This window comes from Neolamprologus multifasciatus, chromosome 6, assembly GCF_963576455.1.
Source record: "Neolamprologus multifasciatus chromosome 6, fNeoMul1.2, whole genome shotgun sequence".
Lineage (NCBI taxonomy): Eukaryota > Metazoa > Chordata > Actinopteri > Cichliformes > Cichlidae > Neolamprologus > Neolamprologus multifasciatus.
In genome coordinates this window covers 26,891,293-26,916,574 of record NC_140444.1, presented here as the reverse complement: position 1 = coordinate 26,916,574, position 25,282 = coordinate 26,891,293, and the positions used below count along the sequence as shown (strand labels likewise).

The 25,282-nt window shown below is 39.9% G+C and overlaps 1 protein-coding gene across 10 annotated transcripts in view; it reads right to left on the bottom strand.

Moving 5' to 3' along the window:
• tll1 (tolloid-like 1) overlaps positions 1 to 25,282 on the bottom strand; it is a 60,839-nt gene that overhangs the window by 24,233 nt on the left and 11,324 nt on the right. For 8 of the 10 annotated variants that reach the window (XR_014874556.1, XM_085162806.1, XM_085162810.1 and 5 more), the window contains 15 exons: positions 16,195 to 16,317; positions 15,942 to 16,022; positions 13,815 to 13,988; positions 13,602 to 13,719; positions 10,616 to 10,794; positions 9,939 to 10,044; positions 8,655 to 8,779; positions 5,402 to 5,517; positions 5,046 to 5,148; positions 4,281 to 4,397; positions 3,893 to 4,038; positions 3,288 to 3,483; positions 3,063 to 3,188; positions 357 to 517; positions 63 to 243 (listed from right to left, as the gene is read on the bottom strand). Coding sequence is in view for 9 of the 10 variants with exons in the window: in XM_085162806.1 (XP_085018932.1) it covers positions 63 to 243; positions 357 to 517; positions 3,063 to 3,188; positions 3,288 to 3,483; positions 3,893 to 4,038; positions 4,281 to 4,397; positions 5,046 to 5,148; positions 5,402 to 5,517; positions 8,655 to 8,779; positions 9,939 to 10,044; positions 10,616 to 10,794; positions 13,602 to 13,719; positions 13,815 to 13,988; positions 15,942 to 16,022; positions 16,195 to 16,317 (2,052 nt within the window). In the remaining variant the exon portion in view is untranslated. Of the gene's footprint in view, positions 1 to 62; positions 244 to 356; positions 518 to 3,062; positions 3,189 to 3,287; positions 3,484 to 3,892; positions 4,039 to 4,280; positions 4,398 to 5,045; positions 5,149 to 5,401; positions 5,518 to 8,654; positions 8,780 to 9,938; positions 10,045 to 10,615; positions 10,795 to 13,601; positions 13,720 to 13,814; positions 13,989 to 15,941; positions 16,023 to 16,194; positions 18,169 to 18,204; positions 20,569 to 25,282 lie in introns of those variants that run through there. The other 2 variants (XM_085162812.1, XM_085162811.1) reach the window with 2 other exon arrangements.

The following is a 25,282-nucleotide window of genomic DNA, read 5'->3' as shown; positions in this document are numbered from 1 at the left end:
CCAGTAAAAAACAGGCCTGACACACACAGTCTCACACACGCTGAGTCACACGTGTGTTTTACCTGAGAAGAAGTGAGCTTTAAAGCCTTTCTTAGAAACGGTGTTGTCCGACTTGAACTCAATCCTCATGTTGTTGTACTGAGAGGTGATGACCTCCGGGACCTCGGTACCACAGTATTTACCATGCAGCTTAGAGTCGGATGAGAGGCCGCTCCGCACTTCTACGTAGTCGTATTTACACACCTAAACAAACAGGCAAGGCTCTTGTAACAAACAGTCACGAGGTGGCTGCTATTTTTACCTGCTTCCTTTCTCTCTCACTGAAATGTTGCATACAAATACACAGAAACACTCACCTCGTTGCCTTCAAGCTCGAACGCTTCAAACTGCATGGAGATGCGATACTGAGTGGGCGCCACCACCTGCCACACGCAGTTTTTGTTGGGTGGGTACTCTTTAGGCCAGCCAGGTGTGCTAATGGTCCCATTTAACTTTGATAGAAGACCACCACATGCCGCTGGAAACACAAAGGTGTAATCAGTTCAGAAAAGACACAAATTCAGCTTTTTTGCCTTCATTTGACAGTTGAAATGAACAGAAAAAACTAATACTGTGTAAAGTAAGTTTTTTTCATTATTATAAAAACTTTGGGATGCACCTTCTCATTGAATTTAGTTTGAAATGCTGCTCGAAAAAAAGACAACAGAGAGTATCTGAAAAGAGTTGAATCACTACATTTACAGTAGTCAAAAGTTTGCATCCACTCATCATGATCAACTGAAGTTTGTAGCTGCCCAAGCTAAATGCCTTGTGGAGAACAGTTTTATAGTCAGACCAGACAAAGGCTGAGATATTTGTCTATTCACATCAATGTGAATAGATGTATGTTTGGGGGGCTTTCAAATCTAAGACCTTTGTACTAACTGTGAAGCACAGTAGTGGCACCATCATTGTCTGGGGCTGTTTTGCTGCCAGTGGTACTGGCATATTGCAAAAAGCAGATGAAATAATGAAGAAGCAGGACTACCTCCAAACTCTTGAATGTTACCTACAATCAGGATGTAGACAATTGAAACTTGAGTACAACTGGGTGTTTCAACAGGAAAATGATCCCAAACACACCTGGGATCATTCCACAGGTTTTGGAATGAAGAAAGCAGGCTAATATTAAGCTTCTGGAACAGCTTTCCCAAACCAACCAACCAATTTAAAGGAAATCTATCAATTTTGCCAAAAAGAGTGATCATCTATCTAACCAGAATCATGCCAGAAGTTTGTTGATGGCTACTAAAAGTGTTTGGTCAAGGTGCAGCTTGCAAAGAGATATTTAACAAATTATATATTTGATCCCGTATGTTTGCTTTTGTGGACTGAAGTCCACTGAAGAAACTCCAAAATAAATTCAAACGTATACACCCTGTATTTTTAAAAGGAAAAGAAAAAGAGAACAGAAAGAAATCATTAAAAGCCACTAAAGTTCATTCTTAGATCTATTTGCCGTGGTATTTATGCCCATGATGAGTGTAAGTAAACTTCTAAGCACAACTGTATATGTTTTATTGTCACCAGGAATCTCCAGCGCCAAGCAGAAGTGAAATGATGTTTTGGTCACTGTTACAACTACTACAACATGACACGATTTCACTTCCTTCAACAGCAGGATTTTTTTTAAATGACAGGTTAACTTTTTTTTTTTTTTTTTTAAAAAGGTCAGTTAGAGGAAATTAGAGGAAATATGGTATTGATGTAACTAATTGTAAGGCAACAGCAACGCTGTTATGCTATTATCAAAAATCTTATATTAAGAATGCTATAGCTAGCTAGCCCAAGGTGAGCATAGATCAGGTGTCAGACAGATATGTTACCATTTGATTTTACTCTAACAGTTTAACCTTCCACATTTTTGAAATGCTCCATAAATTAAAAGGATGTTTCATTACCTTTTCATCTTTGCTGGTTAACACAGACTAGAGAAAAAACTGATCAAATTCACTTTGCTTCTCTATGGCAATCGAGTAGCAATTTTTAAGGGGGATCGTTTTCATGCATGCTAATCACTGTATAAATTAGCAATGAGTCATCTAGGTACCTTAAATATAAAAATATTTTATTATTGTCTCTCTTTTATGACAGCTACTTTCAAGCACCTGTAGTCCAAAACCTAAGCTAAAGAGGCGTAAACTTCGGCTGCATATCTCTGCCCCGGAGAGTCACTGCACTACAAACACCTGCAGTTCCACAAATTCTGGTCGGTCCCCACCCAAAACCTTTACCACAGAAATATCCAGGTTTACGCCCTGATACAAATAACAGCTTCAGTCTCTAAAGCTATTTTTCTTCTTAATCAAAACTGTGCTTTATTTTAACTCACTGCTTTTCGTGTTATGAGGGGCAGGGTCTGTTTGAGGCTTCACCGTTTTTAATTTAAAACTCTGAAATGCCTCTTAGCTGTGTTTGTGGTGTTGGAAGCTGTCGGAATACTCTCGAGGGAATTATCAGATAAATAATATTCCTTGTTGTGTGAATCACTGTGCTAACAGCCTGACCAAGAAGTCCAGTTTCTTTCACTGAGTGTAATCTAGTAGTATTTTAATTTAATTTATATGTTAGCACTAATTAGCGGGCATCTTTATCTGTGCATGTTGTGTAACAACATGTGTGACTTTATAGGCTACTCACAAAACACCTGTCCTCATCTAAGACTCTCCTGACTGTCTTTTGACCACCAGATGTGTACAAAAATGTGGCTACTTCTCTGAAGAAATACTGAAAGGCATCAATTTAAGTTAATTTCACTAGAATAGCTTTAATTTCCTTCACTCTCAGAAGTGGTTTGGTTATTTGTTTCAATATGTGGCTCATTACAGAGTAATCTTGAGGGATTACAGGGCAAAGCATGTGGCCATGAGTCAGAAAGATGTTTTTTTCCTGTTGACGGCGACCATTCGGATGTTTTTTAGTTTATTTTGCCAAGTAACATTCACATCCTACAGAAACACAATACAGAGGAATGCACATAGAAGCAGGAATGCAGCGTGCCAGGCACACATACTAAACGTTACCTTCACAGCTCTTCTTGTCAGGGGCTAGTTCATAACCTGGGTCACAGGCACACTTGAAGCTGCCGAGAGTGTTTACACACCTCTGTTCACATCCACCATTGTCTGGCTTGGCACACTCATCATCCTCTGAAAACACACATACACGTCAGAGTGCATAACAAATGCTTTGTGAAAACACAATCAACTGACGCACAGCTTCTCTTTTTCTCATAGTCACACACACACCTTTGAAAAAGTTAGCAGCAAAGCCGGCCTTGTTTACAGTCCCATCTGAGACAAACTTCATCCACAGCGTGTGTGAGGTAGAGCGCACGTCCTCGGGTTTGTCGTAGCCACAGAATCGCCCAATCAGAGGGCTCGTTTCGAGCGGGCCGTCCCGAACTTCCAGGTAATCGTAAGCGCAGCTGTCGTGCCTCTCAATCTGCACCAGAGGTATGCACGACAAAAACAGTGAGATACGCGAAACATCGTCCTTTTTACATCGAATCACGGCTCGTGCTTAATCGTCTCCCTGCATCGTAGCTCATTTTCCCCTCTTAATCTAAGCTTCACTGAAAACATGACCTTTGACCTTACCCATGTGGAGTCAGATTGAGTCGTTTAGCAACCTGACATTTCAACAGCATTCAAACTACAAAACTAATCCTCCGCTGCCTGCTGTGTGTCCCTGCACACTCACACAGACACACACATGCATGCACCACTACATTTATTAACTTCTTAGCAGCTCTACAAGCGTGAAATTTGACCCAGACATTCCTAAGCACAAGCACGGGATACACATAAATGCATGCACAGAAAGGCACACACACACAAAAGGAGTGAGTCACCTCGAAGGCCTGGAAGCTGAGCCCAACGTTGTATCCCTCAGATACAGCGATCCTCCACACACACTCTTTGGAGGGTCTGTAGTCATCAGGATAATTGGGAGACTGAATCTGCCCAGAGTCCTTGGTGATTTCCCCTCCACAGATCGCTGCACCGGGGAAGACGAGAGGAGAGAGAAAGGTTGGGTGTGCATCAGCTGCACTGACTAAAGACACCTGAAACACAGTCTGTGTACACTATGAATAATGAAAGCCCCGAGATAACTCACAGAGCACACAAGGTCATCAAGTTCACAGGCTGGAATTATTATTCACAGTAATTATTTAAGGTCTCTGGATTCGAGTGTACGAATGCTTTTATTTGTTAGTTTGTTTGAATGAAGGCGTTTACCTTCGTAAATGGCAGCGAAGCCTTTTCCTACCCAGTTGCTGCTGCTGCGGAACTCAATCCACATCCTGCTATCAGTTGAAATCAAGACGTCGGGAACTTTATCTCCGCAAAACCTGCCTGTGAAACACACACGCAAAAGCAAACCCTTTAAGGTTTGCTGGGGCAATGCAACTCACAGCTGACAACATGACACTGTTACAACCTCCTTGTTCATTTCAGTGCGATCGCCGCTGCTGGCAGAAAAAAACAAAGTCATCTGCCACTTAGAATGTACAGGCATTCACACTGTGTAAGTAGAGTGCACTATAGTGTGTCTGCATGTGCGTGTGTTGTAATACAACAGCATACTGTGGAAGCATGAAGACAAGAAGAGAAAACTATATTGCTGCTGCAATACTTTTGCCTCAGAGGAGTTTAAACAGCTGTGAAGCATCTTGTTATCTCATCAACTTTCACCTGTATTTCCTGGCATGGATTTCTCGCTCGTATCCCTAACACCATTATGTGTGTTAGTGCAGATTGTGTTGATGAGCCTTAAGAGCAATTAAATGAGTCAAGAGGAGTTAAAAAGCCTCTTATATATTTTAGAAAATATATGCTTCTTAATGCTCCTGCTTCTTAATCTCGGAGTTTTAAAAGCCAAGTGGAGTGGAGGAAAAGTGAGCTGCCACAAGCTAAAAATAGGAGCGAAGTTACTCATTAACTTAGTCAGGGAGTAATAGAGTAATTAATTTTAAGGCAGTCAGCCTGCTTCCTGCCTCTTACCAAGCAGCGGAGCTTTCCTCCAGTATCCATCTCGAACTTCAATGTAGTCATACCAGCACAGACTGCTTTTGTACAGATCCATGGTGGTGAAGTTCAGAACAATCTGGCAGAGCAAAAATATGGAAAAACAACAACAACAACAGCAAAAACGTGTTTAGTAAGTTTAGTACAGATCTGTTCATTGAAGATAAGGAGAGTGAGAGGACAGGAAGAGTGGCCTACCTGCAGTGTTAAGACTTAATCAATATCCAGTCACTCTGGCAGAGGTTGCTTATTTTTTTTTGACTTTGCATGCACATTCACTACACTGTAGGGTGCTACTGAGTGTGTGCACATGCATGTGTGTATGTGCGCACCTTTTCTCCGGGTGTGACAGATATTCTCCAGACACAGTGTGTGTATGAAGGGTATCCATTGGGGTAACCAGGAGATGAGAAGTTGCCTGTTGACTCTTGGAGCGTCTCCCCACATGCTGCAACACACACACAGAGACACACACACAAATGGAGTTACATTTTTGTGGCAAACCCTGCCATCGTGTGCAGTCCTTTCAGCTTTGTACTGATGGTTTACAATCGGTACATTACTAAAGAACACATGGCTCTCATATTTATTATTACTCTCAACCTGCACAAAATGTTTTAATTGCCATTTTAAGTAAATATATTTCAGGCTATTTATTCAAAACAATAGCATCAGACATGCTCTGTTTGTGAGCCATTTATGTGTATATTATCTGATGCATCCATATGGAAACTGTTAGACATTATTTCTGACGTAGAAACAAACTCGCGTTCCGTGTTGCTTTTGGCTTCTTTCAGTTTTGCATGTAGGAGGCAACATTTTTTTGTCCCTTTGTGCATCCGTGTTCATGTGAGGTCCAACCTCAGTCATGAAGCCCTTTCACCATTTAGCAGAATTAAACATTCCTCAGTAGTAAAGTCACTGACTGTAAGTGAATAGAAGTGGCAAACTTTTAATTCATCACATAGGAAAAGAACAACAGGGCTGAATGGAAAAAACAAACCCGCTGCTTTTCTCTCTTTATCCGTCATCTTGAGTTCAGTGCTGTCACGCTCTTTCAAAAGGAGGTTAGCCAAATGTGCCCCTCCAATCCCATGATGCATGCTGTTTTCCCCCCACAATGCCCTGGGGCTCTGTCATCTGTCAGTGAATATGGTATCACTCAAATATGACCTTATAAGGCTGAAGCTGTATCTGTTTGCAGCTGAGACCCACTAACACAGACTCGCTCACTATAGACAATCAAAATTATTAATGGTATGTATGCATATAGTACTGAGCCACTCATCATTTCTTGATATTTTGCTAGGAAAATAGGAAATAGGTGCTTGGTGCGTACTGTTATAATGAGGTTAAATGTCAGTATTTGGTGTGACCAGTTTTTTCTTCAACACAGCCTGAACCCTCTTAGGCAGCTTTCTAGTAATTTCTTTAGGTAGTCTTCAGGAATAGTTCTGCAGCATTCTTGCAGGACATTCAAAGCTTTGGATGTTGGTTGCCTTTTGTTCTGTTCTCTGTCAGAATGATACTGCTTCAGTAATGTTGAGCTCCCGGCTCTGGGGAGGCCGATCCATGACTGAAAGTGTTCTGTTGTGGATTTTGCTTTCAGATCAACTTTGCCTTCTATGCTGTTCTTTAGAGTTATATAAAGTTAGTTGGATGACTTTTAAACTGTAATATATATGTGTGTTCAGGTGTAACAGCAAATGAGACTACATTTACATGTAGGTATGGCTCTGAATCTTGTGTAGTGTGTGCACCGGTCCTTTAAATTTGTGAGAACACGCTTACATCAAATGACCACCGCCATCCATTGTGGTTCTGTGTAAACTGCTGGCATGCACACATGTCAGATCTCACACGTCTTAAGTAGGCCCGAGTGACAAATTTCACATTAGTTGGCTGAATTGTCTGGCACGTCATAGACTTGGGGATGAAACACATTTGAATTCATCAATCCATAAGACCTGTTACCACTGACTTTCATTCCAGTTCTTGTGTAATTTGGCAAACATCAGCCTTTTCTCTCCATTTTCCTTCCTTAAGAATGGCTTCCTGACAGCCATCCTTCAACTGAGAGCATTTCTGGTGAGAGTGGGTAGATGGATCAACTGAAGGTCCAGCTGCAGGTCCCGTGTCAGCTCTTTGCTGGATTGTTTATATAATATTTAGTGAATCCATGAGTTTCAGATATTTTTTTTTTTCATTTTCTTTGTCTGTCCTCTACTTATTCAGTTTCCTCAAATTATTTAGGGACACACTGCACAATAAGTTTTCAGCTTGTGTTTTTAATTAGCACGTTATTAGTGCAAAAATACTATTTTATGCTTTAAAACACAATCTGAACTCAAACTGTGTTGTCATTGGCATTTCTTCATAGATTGAAATAAAGACATAGGACATTTGTAAAGGCACATTTTTATGCTTAAATGATTAATAGATCAGTTTTAAGTGAATTAACCAACACGATTCCTCTGAAAATGGTCAGGTACACAGACTGGACTAAAAATGAGTTGTTAAAAAGCAGCTAATGTCCAATAAAATAAATCTTTGAAAGAAATTAAAAATAATTTTAAATTATTTTTTAAATAAAAAAATATTTCTAATTTCTCCTTAAACCGGCTCCTTGGAAGCAAAATGCAAAGAAATGAAGAGCAAATCACAACTTTTCCACAGTACTGTATATGTCAGCATTAATATAGTAACAGAATACATACATTAATAAAATAAAACTGTGGTTTTATTTAAATATGTTATTTATTGTGTCCCACACTCCGTAGATCATGAAACACAGAGCTTATTGTGTTCAGTGTTCAGTTATTCAGCCAACTACTCCACAGTACCTTCATCACATACCTGCTATAGCTTAAGTTTGCCTACATATATGGCTGGACTTTGGTGTGCTGTTGCAAATCGCACAATAACACACTGCACTTAACAGTTTAATAGATATCCAGGTGCAAGTGCAGAAATAGGATCATTGAAGGATCAGTAAATTTTACTGTGTTTCTACAATGAAACCAGAGCAGCTCTTCTGTCTGTAATGCTGACTCTTTTGCTTTAGAGATATTGATTTTGCTGCTGTCAATTTGTGTCAATTTGTGAGAACAGTACACGTAATTAAAATGACCAACACCATGTCAACAGTTTGGCATGCATACTCGTCAGACCTCACATGCAGGCCCGGGTTTTCATATGTGGTCAAAAGTAATGGCATCATTTGCAATTAAAAAACCTTTGCGACATCGCTGCACTTCATTGTGAGAATAGATCCAGATCACATTAGAACGACTCACCGGGGATCAGAGGAACGCCAGACAAGCACGGGCGTGCACTTGAAATGTGTGTGTGTGAGAAAAAGACGCCGAAAAAATGGAGGGAAGCACATGAAAAAACAAAACATATTACTCAATTTCATGTCCAGACCCTGGAGAATGGAGGGCCGGGCCGGTCTTACGTCAAAGACGTAAGCAGATAAACAGAAGTAATTTTTTTGTGTACCCTCTATGACGACAGCACTCGCATTCCCTGACGCACACAAACATGCACAGACACACTGCAGACTGAAAGTAAAAGCATCTGTACCTGGACATCTATACAGCTTTCTTGCCTGTGCAATGTCTCCTTTACTGAGCCTGGTCCGCTGACCAATTGCAGGCCGGACCCCATTTTCATCTCTGGATGGAAGGATGGTGTCGAGGAACATCCCGCTTCAGCGAAGAGAAAAGAGACAGCATGTAATATGTCGTTGCAACACATCAGTAAAATTAAACAACAATCTAACAGTATGGACAAGCAAACAATTACCACCCAACCATTGCAGTTTTGTGTTTTCTCTAACATGTGCATTGGAACTGACTGGGGAATGGGAGGGCTTATATAAGCGGGTATGGCGCAGATTAAAAAGCATCCTCAGTTGGAAAAAATGTAAAGTAAACCCATGACACTTTCTGCTGCCAAATCCAAACTTTTTTCACCAATTTTAATGGTGCAGATGTATAAAAAATTGGAAAAGATTTCTTAATTCTGAAAGGCTTCCATCAGCTTCACTGCATCATGTAAACACATCTGATTTCAGATGAAGTAAATGTGCTATAGTTGTCAAAGTCAACACAAGCACAGCTCAGTAGGGCACAAATATGCTTCAAATGCAAAGTAAATCATAAAATCATAAAAGTTGCAAAGCAAAAACAAATAGTATGAAATACACGACATGGTAATGACAGGTGAAAATAGTTTGTGTTACAATAAAGTTTGCCATTTTCACTCATGCACTTTTCTAGACGCCCCTCTGAGCTTCATTTGACATTATAAACTTGCGCAGCTATCAGACTGGACATTAAACGAGCTTTAGCCTGCCAGCTACCTAGTGTAAGCAATGTATGAAGCCCAGCTGAACAGATGTAAGAAATGTGCAATCAGGTAGTTTTAAAGCTAGAGCTCTGTGTCCTGCTGCCTCCAGCAGCAGCATCTCCTGAATCAAATGGAGCATTTATGGTATTGGGAACTACTTCCTGCTGTGTACTGCATCTGAAAAAGATCAACTTTGGACAGGGTCCCAACCTGATTCTCCTGACGTTATGTAGCGATCATGTGAGAAAGAAGCTTTTGACATGTGGGTAGGACACCTAAAAAATGTTAATTGGCAATTATACCAACGCTGGTTCACAGTGTTTCTTGTTGTGTTACTATGTGAGTCAGGTGTTTAATTTATGCAAAGCTGATGTTTGCGCACGGAAAGACAGACTGGAGCTAACATAATAAAACAAAACAAAACAACAACAGCACAACACAGAAAAAGCCCAGACTTGTTAATAACAAAATCAATCTTGGCATATCATAATCTTTGAAATTCAAACCACTGCTTACCGTGAGAAGGTGTTCCTGGCGTAGTGCATGATGCTATCAAAATCATATGGCTCCCCAAGAGAGTTCACCTCCCCTGGCTCCATCTTGAGGAAGTTATATTCCTGGCCTGGGAACCAGAAATTCCACGCACGCCGTACAAACACACACACATGCACAAATATTTGCACACATGCAGATGTAGCAGCATGAGGAGGTTTTAGTTTGATCAACAGTCAGACTGCAACTACTTAGTTTGCTTTCATAAGTGCAAAAGCAAACAGCCTGCGCAACAAATCTATAAAAAAAATAAAATGACTAAATATGAACAGAAAGGGTATCTTGGGGCTTTTATTCAAATACTTAAAGTCCAGCAGAGCAAAATTGGTGAAAGCTCTGATTTGCTTCTAAATAAAGCCATGGGTCAGGTCTGAGATACTGCTGTGTGATTTGATTTCACACCTGTCAGATTACACTGTGGTGCAGAGAGGTGTGTTTGAGCAGAAGTGACAGACTGTGGTGAGAGCGGTCCAGGTGACTTCACAGTCATTAAAAGGCTCATTCACACTCACTCAGCTTCTAGACCGAGTGTGAATTTGGAAACACACACACTCGGTCTAGAAGCGTTGCTGTTTGTCTGTGTCTAGAAACAACCTGATTGATCCCAGCAGAGACCACAGGTGTCTAATAATAGGTCTCACCTGGTTGGATGTTATCCCGGATGATGGTCACGTGATCGTCACGGTCGGGCCGCGTGTGTTCGTGCCAGAAGCCAATGACGTGGCCCAGTTCATGCACCACAATGCCAAACTTGTCACAGTTCTTTCCTATGGAGATGGCCTGGGGCCCGTTTCCACGACGACCCACATAGGAACAACACCTAATGAGGATTAGTAGGAAGTTGATAGCAGAGAGATAGGTAATTTACTACACAGTTGGCAGTGGAAATAAGAATCTGCAGTGTTATGTTCTAGTAACAATAAACGCACACACACACACACACACACAAACACACACACATCTTTTCAGGATTTCCTGGCCTCCACTACATCCACAAGAGGAAAAGCGTCAGGATTTAGGTACATAAAACACTCTGATAATGCTGCGGTTTCATAACCCAACGCTGTGAGAATTCACATATCGCTGTTCAGAATGCACGCATGCACACACACACACACACACACACGCTTTCCTTCTCTTTTGCTGGGTAGCAGAGACATTCGTGCCAGGCTAACAAATCTGATTAAAGTTATCCAGTGAGCTGATTGCACGGTAAGGATCAGGAGTCACTGGAGTAGATACAGTCTCACTCTCTGCTTTTCTTTTTTTTTTTTTCGGGGGGGGGGGGGGGGGGGAGGGGGGAGGGAAATTCATACAAACACACAACAGATGTACATGTACTGTGGTTATGTGTGCATTTTTATTTTATGTTTCCTTGTTTGTCTGATTTACACACATCCACACTGCACATCCAACCTGCAGGGTACCTAGACATCAGCTTAAAGTGCCTAATGCAGCCAACCAATCACAGAACACGAGGCAAGTGACATCACCAGTTAACACATAGATATTTTCCTCACCTGCTGGTTTTTACATTTAAAAGCAAACTCATTTGGACTCATCCATGTATAACTTTTTGAGCTTCATCAGGCAACAAATATTATATTTTTAAGTATTTTGGATGCTTGTGGCTGCACGGCTGGAGATATCAAAAATACTATTTCTTTTTAAGCACTTTATTGGAAAATGATAAAGATGTCTTTCACGATTTCAGAAAAAGAAAACCACAAGTTAAATTCCTTCTTTACACAAAAACACTGTCCAAAAACTTCACATATAAATTACAATTGCTCTAAAATCTGAGACGTTTATTGTCTCCCTTTAACTTTTCCTTGTGTGCTTCAGTACTTTTGATTCATGATGCCATGGGCACATTTTAGTCTACGAGGTTTGATACCACAGTCTGTTAACATGTTTGCAAGAAAATTTCCAAAGGTACCGAGAGTCTGCAAGCAAGCATGTGATTGTATTTAATTCTCCAGCCATAAAAAAAAGTGTTTCAAGATGTGACTTTGCCACAGTCATCAAGGGTATTATAACTAACTCAAACCAAACAAGAAACCAAATTAAAACTACAAAAAATATTACAAGAGACACTAAAAGAATCCTGAACTGAATTCCAAAACAATAATGTTGCTCATACAAGAGGGAAACAAAAGCTTTTTAAAACCTGAAAATTTCTAAGCGTTTTTTTTTTTGTTGTTGTTTTTTTCTAAATCAAATTTGACTCTATGCATCTATATATACTTGAATGTTGAGGTAAGGTTACATTTCTCAATGCATCAAAATAATTGCTCAAATAAGTGTTAAAAGTTCAAATGACTCAGCAGTCAGAAGCAAGTCTTAGAAAATGTTATGATCTTCTTTTTAAATTTGGTCAAATTTTTGTGCGAGAGTTATGAGATGTTGTGTCTGTGACCCAGCTAGGCTGTGATTGTAAATCTTGGTTCAATTTTAATAATAAAAACCGCTATAAACTATATTAAACATGGGTGTTGATTTACCTCACTGGGTTGGGCAGGTAACCCAAGGCTAATGCAAAGGCACTGCTTTCTTTCATATTGCAATGAAAACTAAAAAAGCCCCATATACGTAAATATGTTTAACTCTAACTGAACAAAGACAAAAGAAATACATTAAATTGTATTTATATAGCACCAAATCACAACAATAGTCACTGCAAGGTACTTTATATTGGTAAAGACCCTGCACTAATGGAGAGAAAACCCCAACAATCAGACGACTCCCTATCAATAATACTTGGTGACAGTGGGAAGGAAAAACTCCCATTTAACAGTTAGAAACGAATAAAAGAAAAAAGAAAATCAAATAAAAGAAAATGGAACTATAATAACACTGACAAGGATGCAGTGAAACCAGCAGGTACTGGATATTTGGTCTTGAATATAAAGTTTTGAATGTGTCTGTTCTGTTAACCACAATAACCAGATAATGAGCGTTAATAATAATCTATGTACACATACTGTAATAACTACACAGTCTCTTAATGTAAACGTTTGTGGTGCTAGCAGAACATTGGATAAAAAAAAAATCTATACATTGTGAAAATCCTTGTTTCAAAAACATGATTTAAATTTTTTTTACTCCAAGTCAAAAGCTCCAATTTTGCATCTATAAAACACACATATAAGCAAAAGCTGGAACGAGTGAGGATTCTGCATTTTTACATTATTAATACTTGTTAAATAAGAATTGTTTCTGAGTCATTTTTACACCAACTCTGTAAAGTCACAGTTGGAGCTGGATATCCTACTCTTTCAACCATGTGCACAACACTGTCTCAGAGCGATAAATGCCCTGATCTCAGGCACCCTAAAACCTCCCATCCAGTCAGTTGAAGTGTCACCACTGTACAAACACACTCTGACCCACCGTGTTGCCACTCGACAGAACAATGCACTTCTGCAGAATATGAACAAAAAAACTGCACGAACATACAAACACTTAAGCCGAGCGCCGTGATTGGTGGGATGGGGAAACAGGAGCAGGACAGGAAGGAAAGTAGAGCTATTGTTGAGTGACCACATCGTCTCTCTGTGTGACAAGGTCACTTGTGAACTCTAGGTACACACACAATCACAAACAGACACACATTTCCAAACCAACCCGCAGGGTCTGTAGGTGAAGACTATGTAGCTTTCTTCATCTGTCTTCTCAATGAAAGTCACGCATGTCTGTTTCTCCCAGTGGCGCATGGCCTGCTTGAACATGGCCCTCTGACTGCCTGAAACACACAAATTTTACATCCTCCTTTTACACAATCACTCATGAGTGTGTGTTTTACTGCTGATCGGGCTGCCGTCCAGCGGAGTTGCTTACCAGTGAAGTTTCCTCCTATGACGTAGGGAATGACTCCTCCAGGCCATATCCTCTCCGCTCGGGAAGTGGCTGCTCGAGGAATACGAGTTTTCACAACCTTTCCATTCTTTCCAGCTTTCCCACTTTGGCTCTTTGGACTGGCAGCTCCCTTGCTGTCATTTTTGGGGAGATAATCTAACAGAATGGTGAGAGGAAAAGCCACAGTTAATTAAGTGTTGTGTTCAAACCTAATAAATGTTATAAATATGAGGTCATAAATGTGCTTCCACAGTATTGGATAATGATGCTTCTCGTTATATTTGACCTTTCACAGTTTGTTTTAAAGGCCCACAGTAATAAAACTCAAACAGACATAATGTAGTTATGCTAATGCAATGCAGCTTTTTACATTTACATTGAGTCAAGTTCTAAAAAATAAAAGTATAGCAAACTTTCAGTGGTGCCAGATATCAGTGTGTAGACCAGAGGTTGTGTTGCAGCTTTGTCAGGTCTATCAACACTTGGAAGAACTGAAAACAAGTAAACTTGTAATGGATTCAGTCTCTAGATCTGCTTCTGGTGTCTCTATTTCCTCATTGTGAAGCACTTCATTTGCCTAAACAGCAAAACAGGCTTTTAGGGTTTGATGAAATTTCAATTTAAAATAATCCCAGAAAGATGAGCAAGTTGTCTGAGGATTCTTGGAAGGAAAAGGCACTTTTCTAACAAGCTACCATGGTTGTTACTTTCTACGATGTGATTATTTGGTGCTTCTTCTAGAAAAATCAGTCACTGATTTGTGGTATGACTTTGGTTTTCATGAGTGGGCCCTCATAAAAGTTTATGGTGTAGTTACAGCCATGTGGAAAAAGAGAGCTTTCACAGCAATCTGTGAAACATGACATATTCCACTGTGTCACAAAGCAAAATTAAACTGCAGAAGCAGAGGGTGAAAAATGTAGTACAGCCTTACTGCTTCTATTGGAATTAAGGGTTGAAATAGCAGCCAGGTGCTGCTAATTAAATGCACTTAAGTAACTGATCATGAGCAAGTGTGAGCCCACAATGCTTGGACTGCAAAAAACCCAAGAGCTACATCTGAGACTCTACAGGCCCCAACGTGTTAAATGTTAAAGTTCATGACAGTTACACTTAGAAAGAGAACAAGTATGGCTTGTTTAGAAGGCTCTCCAGGAGAAACCCCAAAACTTATAGAACAATGTCTTTTGCACAGATGAAATTAAAAGGAAGATGGTTACCCATAATGCAGAGCACTACATTTGGAAAAAACCAAATACAGCATATCACCAAAAAACACCTCACAGCAGCTGTCACCGCTGTGATGGAGCAGTGATGATTTGGGCTTGTTTTGCAGCCACACAGCCTGGACACCTTACAGTCACTTAGTAGACCACGAACTCCAGTATTCAAAAGTATTCTAGAGTCAAATGTGAGGCCATCTGTTTGACAGCTAAAGCTCGACCCAAATTAGGTCATGCAATAGGATAATGATCTCATGCACCACATGAAATCTACAAAAGAATGACTGAAAAAGAAAAGAATCAAGGCGTTGTAATGATGCTGTCAAAGTCCAGACCTCAACCCGATTGAAATATCTGTGGTGGGACCTTAAGAGAGCTTGCATAAGCAAAATGCCCACAAACCTCAAAGAAGTGAAAGAGATGTTGTTATGAAGAGTGGGCCAAAATTCCTCCCCAACAATGCGAAGGACTGATAAAGTCATACAAATAATGATTACTCCAAATTATTGCTGCTAAAGGTGGTTCTCCTAGCTAAGGAATCATGGGGTGTGCTTAGTTGTTTGCAGGACTGTATAATGTCCTGTGAAAATTCTTTCACATGACACAGCATATCACCACGATTCCTATTAAATTGAAAGAAAAAAAGTTTATCTCACTGGGACTGTAGCCTAATTTATGTATCTTAAATGCTTTACTGTGTCTTTATTGTTTTTTTCTTGGTTGCAGTTTCAAGGGGAAAATAAATTTTGCTTGAAAAGAAAACCAATAGGCTGTCTTGGTCATCCAGTTCCATAAACATTAATGACTCCATCATGCAGACTCAGCAGGTTTCATGAAGATCCTTAAAGTTTGAAAAACAGCATGTGATGAATTTTAGTTTGCTTACCAAAACCAAACCTACGTATTCTTTCTAGCAGAAGGTATAAAGACCCTCTCTTCTTCAGAGTTTCATGTTCCTCGATTCCACCTGGCAAACAAAAAAAAGCAAAGAAAAATTAGACAATGACAGATCCTGTTGTCCTCAGGTGACCTCCTGTTTACTTCCTTCCTTTTCAAGCTACTCTACTCTGCAACTGATGGGTGATGAGAGAGTTTCAAAGAAAACACAAAACAGTCACAGTTAGAGTGAGTCCACTTACCAGACGTGTGCCCCTGTCGAGAGTGTGTGTGCATGTGTGTGTGTTGTGTCAGGTCTATCGTCCTGTCAATCTGGAACATGCGCAGGTCTTCCTCATCTAATGCGATGTCACCCCAAAATACAGCTGGAAGTAAGAGAACAGTTTCCAGTTATTATCAAATCCTAATACTGTTATAAAAAGTGAAAATGATTGCATTTCTGTTGACCATCTTAGTGCATGCTTGTAAAGTTCAAACACAAAGCCAAACCATGATCACAATCACAATGTGCTGAAGTGTAACAAATGTGTTTTTCAGTTTGAGACCAACAGGAGCCAAAGAGTGTGATGTTGTACCGGCTAATTTTACAGCACAGCAATCTAACTAAGAACAAAACAATGTTTCTGAAGTTTGTGAACTTCAGTTTTGATGCCTCAACTTGAGAGACGGTGACCATGTCACAAGTGAGAGGCTGAGGGACACTGGACACATAGACAGTAGTAACTTACCAATCACAGGTTTGCCCCTTCCCAAAGTCTACACTGCTGTAATTCAGTTTACTTCAGTCATATCTATATAGCAACAAACCATAACCATAGTTGCATTAAAGTGGTTTATACTGGAAGGTAAGGGCAATATGGGTGAGAGGAACCCAGCAATCAGATGATCCTTTATGAGCAGCACTGAGCGACAGTGGGGAGGAAGAACTCCCTTTTAACAGTAAGGAACCTCCACAAGAACCAAGATGAAGTACAAGCAGCCACCTGCGCGACCAGGTCAAGGTGAGACTATTGCAATCACGATCATGATTTATGAATTCATTTTGTATTTAAAAAAGATGCTAAACTTGTAATTGAGCCCATAAACTCACAAGAAAAAATGTTTCTACAGGTAATCAATGTAGTGAGCAGTGAGATAATTTTCTCAGAGACTTTTATATAGTTAGACTTCTTTTGAAACCACAGGAGTCGCCCCCTGCTGGCCATGAGATACAATGTTGGTTTAAGGCTAGTTTGTACTGACCTTTCAGACTCTGAGGTCACCTTTTTCTAAATAGCAGTTTTAATAATGGTTCATATGTATGAGGTGTTTTTCCAGAAGCATTGTAGTTAATAAATTCTTGATGTTCAATGTCATGTTATATATCAGGGGTAGGCAACTCCAGGCCTCGAGTGCCGGTGTCCTGCAGGTTTTAGATCGCACCCTGGGTTAACACACCTGAATCAAATGATTAGTTCATTACCAGGCCTCTGGAGGACTTCAAGAAATGCTGAGGAGTCATTTAGCCCTTTAAATCAGCTGTGATGGATCATGGACACATCTAAAACCTCCAGGACACCGGCACTCGAGGCCTGGAGTTGGCTAGCCCTGTTATATATAATTTGTAATGTGCAGCCATATATGATAAATGTCACTACTCAAAGTAGTGTCATTTATCATATATGGCTGCATTAAAAAAACAAACAAAAAAAAAAACAATGAATAATGAAAAATAAAAGTTAATTACAAGTTAAACGGAATATTGTGTTTCAAACACCACATGTACAACAGTTTGTGAGAGTGGAAATGGAAATGTTTGTTTCGTTCTACTTTTATTTAACACATGGGAACAGAAAGAACTTAAATGTACCTGTAGTCCTATTGTAAACTAACATTTGAAGGTTGTTACAGCAGGGATTTATTTGTTCTGAAGTCTGATTCATGTTCAAAGTATTTGACACATTACAACCTCCAGTTCAGTGGTCGTGGTTTCTCGGATTAGGGAAATACAAATATCCTTTTGTTACAGTCTGGGCAGCTGCTAAGGTAGATGTCACACATACCAGGAAATTACTCAGTGACATCTATTACTTTTGAAGTGATGACTTAATTTAACCTTCTGGCAATCAACTGTCTAACTTCCTGCACAGCTTTACAATCAATTGCCAGAACCTCTGCTCTAATATACAGAAATCTGTATCTGATATAAACTCAGAGATCAAAGCAGCTGTGTATTGCTACACACACACACACACACACACACACACACACACACACACACACACACACACGGCTATCTTCAGTGTTGGGTGTAAACATGTTAATCGTGTCTAATCGTGTCACACTACATTTTTCAGTAACACAATAATGTAACACATTGCTGCACTAAATTCAGTAATCAGATTACAGTTACAATTACATAATCACTTTCATTACAAAGGTTCTTCAGTTGCATGCCGGGCAAATGGAAAGAAAAACATATGAAAGGTGTCTTTTTCTTGCAAATACAACATCAGCTCTCCACAAGCAGCTGCACAGACAGCACGTTAACACAAACTAGTCAAGAATCAAGAATGGCCTTAAAGTTGAGTGCATGCTGACCCCTCCAAGCAGCCAGAGCCTGAATTTGAACAGGTAACAAAGACAATGAAGGGCAGTCAGGCTTAAAGCCTCCTTTACACCTGTACATGTTTCTACAGTATAATCACTGTGGCAATAACTTTGAAGTCTCTTTGCTCTGGTTTCAAACTTCGCTTTATGTTCAAATTTAAACACTGTTAAAAAAAAAAGTGTGTGTCCTCATTAAGAGATTGGTGTGTTAGCATGTGGGGCTATGGTTTATATGCATTTCAGGTCGTCTTATGAAGTAATGTATAAGTAATGTAACAAGTAGTGTAACGAATTACTTTCTCCAGGGAGTAATTAAGTAACCTCAACACTGGTAACAGTGGATGTTACAGTGGCCTGAAATCAGACAACTCACTGCTCTGCTGTTTACTCTCTCTGCTCCTGCCCTTGCACCACTGACATCCTCTCTTTTTCCTGGACAAATGAGATATAATCTATCAAGCCTGTTCTGGGGCTACCTCGTGATCTTCTACCAGTTACTTTTAATGAAACTGAAAACATCCGATCGGATGCTCAAACCACTTCAGTGGGTTCCTCTAAATGCAAAATAGGGGTGGCTCCAGTCTGTGCTTCCTTAGGAGCTTCAAGCTTCAAGCGCTCCATTTTGTTGTTTACATTTCAACAAAAGACAACCACAACATATTAGCCAAGAAAACACAAGGAAAACTCCTAAATCTCTAAATCTCTAAAAGCTCCATGAATAAAATGCAGGATTTCTGAAAAAAGGACCTGTATGTGGCTGTGCACCTTCACTCCCCATTCATTCTCCTTTCAACCATCCTGCTGAGAAGAACAGATTGATGTTGATGATGCTGACATTAAAAAGCAGTCCAAAAACCTGTTTTTGCTTCATTTTTTTGATATATTAATGAGATTAATGAGAAAACATAAAGTGTAATCATTTCAGGGTGACCCTGAAAACAGATAAAAATGTGCATGCTTAAAAAAATCATCATTAATCTATGTTTGTACATGAAAAGGACAAATCAAAAACTTCACCAAATCCAACATCACCGTCAGGGAGCACGCTGCTTCGATTTTTCAAATGTCACGTCTACAGGCGAGCTGCAGTGATACCTTGATACCTTTGAGAAGCTACACGGCGGCAAAAACAGCTGCAGTGCACGTACTGTAATAGACCTTCCCTCCTCAGTCTCTTCATCACCTCAGTCCAACACACACACATACACATAGACACACACGTAAACACAATTACCCCGCTAGCTTGTAACAATGGACAACTGAACGATAGTCATCTCTGAGTGATTAGCTGAGCTAAGTTATTGGCCTCCACAGGGATTCAAGACACTAATACACTAACAATGGCACGGGAGAAGATTGTCACTTAGCTAATCGGGATTGCCGCTAAAGGAAAAGGGGTCAGGGTGCCATTGTGCTCAACTCGGCACTATTGTTACAGAGAAGAGCAAACCACAGCGTCCATAGATTTATGAATAACAACATCAGATGCAGTCTGGGAGTGTGTGTGGCTCAGTGGTGTTTTATATTTTGCTTAGATTGGAAGGATAGCAATCTAAATTAGAGCTGGATGTGAAGCAATGTGTTTATTTTTATATATTATGTAAAAAGTCACCTTTAAAACCAGAAAGAGCCAGCATCTGATCAGGCTGCCTTAGTATAAACAGTGGAGGTAGCTTGAAACAGTAAAAGAAGTAGATGTGCGAAGATATGCATTTATTAAACATCATGGTAATCCCTGCTTTTATTACATAATTTACCAAATGCACATTGTACAATCGAGAGAGAGCAACGATCACCGCAAATGACCAGCAGCTGGCTTTGTTCGCACAATGGTCCAAAGTAGTCTACAGCAACAAAAAGCATCAGAATTTAACTTCTGAAAGTCTGGAAAATTTATTATTTTCAGTCTTTCTTTAATTAATCTTTCATGATTCACTAAATCTGACTCTAACTTTGAGCTACAGGTGGTGGTTGCTACTGGGTTCATGCTGAACTCCACAGAGATGACCAACCAGTTTTTGGTATTTTAATGAATTGAATTTTTTTTGAATTTTTGAATTGAATTTGAAATGTTTATTTCAGTCAACAACAACAGATTATAATTTTACAAATTTTTTTTTAATGAGGGTAGTACGTCACACAGCTTGTGCACAGTTCAACTTGGAAAGAGATTTGTTTAGGAAAACCCATTTTTCATTTGTCATGAATGGTACTAATCAAACTTTTCGCTGTCATTTTTCGAGTATTTGCAGCTCTGTTATTTATGCAAGAGTGAACGCAAAACAGACTCTGCTATCCCTTTAAATATATTTTTTCCCTGGGCATTTAATAACAAGAGTCTGGATTGTATTAATCCCTGGTTGAAAGGACAACCATTTAAAAACATATATAAAAAGAGGTTTAATACTATGTTAAAAGGCTGATCTGGGTGCGACACATAAAGTCGCAAAAACAGCACAATTACACCAGCACGTTTTTTAAGATGTGGTCTGGATAGGCCTATTAGGATTGTTATTTCTGACGCCAAATTGCTGTGGGTGACAAAGTTTTCCTCTAGTATGTTCTCTGCTGTCATAGTGAGCCACAGAAGGGTGAAAAAACAAAAAAACTGAACAAACAATCGACTTAAATCTGCTACTTCAACAGCAAAAGGACAATGTGACAATCCTCGTACAAACACAGTCTGCATCACCTTGCATGTGCATTGGAAAAAGACTTTCCCTTCATTTTTGCTCCTATTTGTGGGGCAGCGTGAATGTGACAGTGTCCTGAGATTACACTTCTCTTGACTCTGAACATTTCAGGACAACAAAGGAAAAATATAAGGACTAAAAGTTTTCCAGAGAAAAGGAGCTGACACAAGCAGAGATACAAAGTGAGAAGTGGAGGGGGAGTACAGTGATAGTAAGTTTGGCCCATTGATTGTTGGGGTCTTGTTAATCCATAGAGATACCATAAATAGCCCAAAGTCAAGCCACGGGGTGAGGAGGGATGAGAACAGTGATGCAGGGAGATGCAGGAGGAAAGGTATTGATCCAAAAACCCCAGGACGTCCCAGGAGGTCTACATCATGCTGACCAGGGCCTTACTGTTCGCCCTTCAGCAGGGGCACTGCAGCAAACACACAGAGAAGCACACAGGGACACACACACACACAACAGTAATGCACCAAACATAGTCTGAGAGGTAGAGGCATCACTACTCACACGTATTCACCCCACCAGCCCACCATGTTGCCAGCTAGCAGCTAGACTGCTTTGTGTCTTATTGATCAAGTTCTCAAGCAGACACAGCTGAAGTCAGCTTTCTGCAAGTAATTCTGCAGCCTGACAGCAAATGTCCAACAGATGCGAGCGTCACTCACTGTCATCTGAACAAAGCACGCACACACTGATGCAAAAGAGTAATCAAACATGAGCTTTTAATACAATGATAACACAATGCGATTCAATTAGGATTTAAATAAAAAATAATGGCTGCCCTATTTTAGTCATGTATTATATTTCCCTGCCTGAACTTTTATGGTTGTGTATGATTTTTTTTTTATCTCTAGATGAAAAAGATTTTTGTTTTTGCTTGGGTTTCTCTTAAACTAGTTTAAACACTCACTGAAGCAGTCGTTGCCATGTTCATTTGAGTGCTGCCACAGATATGTTTCAATGCATTATCTTTCCCAGTAGAGTTTTGTGATAACAGCATTCAAACTGGAATGATAATACTAATCCTAATGCTATCAGTGAAATGCATATTTAATGTTGATTGATGTATGATTTGTCTCTTTTTTGCAAAACAAACTACGCTCAAAATGCGAGTGCAAAGAGGTGGAGAACAAGCCCATAACTATAACTGATGAAGTTATAGATCGAAGTGATTATTTCCTGTGTAGTAATGTTTGTCTGGCTTCAGCTTTGTAACGTACCATCTGTTTTCAGAACAACCAGGTTTTAGTTAAAAAATAGCCAGAATAATAAATATGTATATCTATCAATGCTCAACACACCCTGAGCACACAGCTTACAATGTTATAGACACGTGTAAAGGAGAATGTACATATTATTCATTGCATCTATGCTGATTTATTCATTATGCTATCACTACCCTGAAAGTGCAGGTCTATAGAGAATGAGGTCAATCTGCTGTTATTCCATGCAATGAGTTGCAACTCAGATGTCCAGTTAGCCCTTTTAATTACTTGGCAGGTTTGTAGCACAGCCACTGATGGCCATGTTCCAACCAAACAAGGCATCATGGGATTGCTAAAAGCTATGCTAACAACAACAGGGGCGTTTCAGGCATTGAAAATTGCATATGTGACCAGAGAATACCTTCATTACCGCATCTGTCGGTATGGATTTATTGTGCAAAGTTTCCAAAAAGACAAAGAGACTGGAGGCTTCATTAAAGCTTTTAAAAAGGGTTCGAGCCCTCGTTTAAAGGAGACGCCAGCAGCTTTCAAGGGAAGAAAGTAAACTACTTAGTTCTCAAGATATTTAATCTGTCGCATAAGACATTGTCAAACTAAGATGGTGAAAATGCAGCTAGATTAACAGAGTTTTTAAAACAAATTTGTTTGCTTAAATGTTATTTGTGATAAATGTAGCAGGTGTTTTTCTGTACATTGTGACAGTATACAATTATGCACTACTGCATTCTGCACTCATGCTGTACTCACTGGGGTGTATCTAACACAAACACACATACACAATGACCGCACACACATACACACACTTCACTAAGCTCCTCATTAAGCAAATATAAGGTCACAGTGTAGGTGGGCTAAGATGTGGGCATCCATGTGTGTGAATGTGCATGTATATGAGCCCGTTCACTCGTGTGATATTATTATGCTATATATAAATGTGGCTGCAAACGTGCCGTTATATTAAAAAAGAGATTATCTCGGCCCCGTTTGAGGATTTTCTCCAAAACTAATCATTGTGCAAGCTGCTTTATCTACTTTAACCCTTCGCGACCAACAGCAGGTGCTGCAGTTCAACACTGATGGTGCCGGAAAAGGTCACGATGAGGCAAAGTACCAAAAATGCAGGCCTCAAAGAGTTACAATACGGCATGCTTTTGAGCTGAGAGCTTATGAAGTGGATTTATTAAATTGGTGCTCCACCCAAATACCTGTTCACTATTGAAACCTCAGCTTTGTTAAGAAGGAAATCTGTGTTTATACTGTAAAGAACCTGTTTTATGCATTTTTTAAAAAAAATATATACTGTGTGTATGCTCTGTTGTGTAGTGATTACCACATTTGCCTTACACGTGAAAGATTCCCAGTTCTAGACCAGGAGAAGACATGAACCCAGCCTCAGGGGTCGCAAGCTGGTGTAATCCTAGTGCCGGATAAACAGGAGGGTTGCATCAGGAAAGGCAGCCAGCATAAAATTTGTGCCAAATGAAATATGTGGATCCATCCGCAGTGGTAACCCCTTGGGAAATAAGGGAGCAGCTGAAGATAGTTCCTTTGCATTGGTCAGAACTGGATTATCACACTTTGATTTACCCATTGGCGCTCCTGATATTTTGAAGCATTACTTCACTCTCTGGCTTCAAATTCTTTTACTTCTTTAGGCTCAGCCTCGATTTAAACTCGACTCTGCTATAAATTATTCTGTTTTAAAGGAAGTCCCGGATGAGCAAGCAGCCTGTGTGATGAATTTATGCACAAGACTAAAGCGATTGTGCATAAATACTCGAATGGAAGCCAATCATATTGGCTTGTTTTTCAAAGGCTTTAACTGAAACATGTAGTAGAGCAAACCAGTGGCAAAGTGAGGGGAAATATCAATGAGCCTGGAAGCTAACATCATCTTTTAAGTGTAAAAAATATCCATCCATTCACTTCCGCTTATCCTTTTTCAGGGTCGCGGGGGGCGCTGGAGCCTATCCCAGCTGTCATAGGGCGAGAGGCGGGGTACACCCTGGACAGGTCGCCAGTCTGTCGCAGGGCCAACACACAGGGACAGACAACCATTCGCACTCACATATTCACACCTGATGGCAATTTGGATTATCCAATTAACCTATCCCCACAAGTTGCATGTCTTTGGACGGTGGGAGGAAGCCGGAGTACCCGGAGGGAACCCACGCAAACACGGGGAGAACATGCAAACTCCACACAGAAAGACCCCAGCCTGATGTTGGAATTGAACTCAGGACCTTCTTGCTGTGCGGCAACAGTGCTAACTACCGTGCCACTGTGCTGCCTTGTAAAAAATATGATTACATAAAAAAGCCTAATATGAATTCAAGGTTTCCATGTTCCCTTGTAAGAGACAACGGTGATACCAAAGATTAAAAAATGGATATAGATGCCTCCACTGGTTTGTCAACTAATATTTTGAAACCTCAACTTGGACATTTTGCCCATCACCATCTCGGTCTTTTAAAGTTAGGCACGACAAGTGGAACTGACTGAAAGACTTGGACACTGCTCAAGATCTTTAAAATCAGCTCCATGATTTTTTTTTTACCAAGCTGACAAAAAGCTTTATGACTTAGAAACTATGAATCTTACAAATTCAGTATGTATTGTCAATATGTATAAAGTACCATATAAAGAGTTAAAATATCATGTTGACCTATGACCTCTTCTTCAACATCAACAGATTGATCTGAAAGTCAAAGTTTCTTACTGCCATTGTTTGTATCAAAAACATATTGGCATATAGAAAATCATATCTACATGTATCAAGTTATTCATGTCAGATCATTTACAAATCAATACCTGTA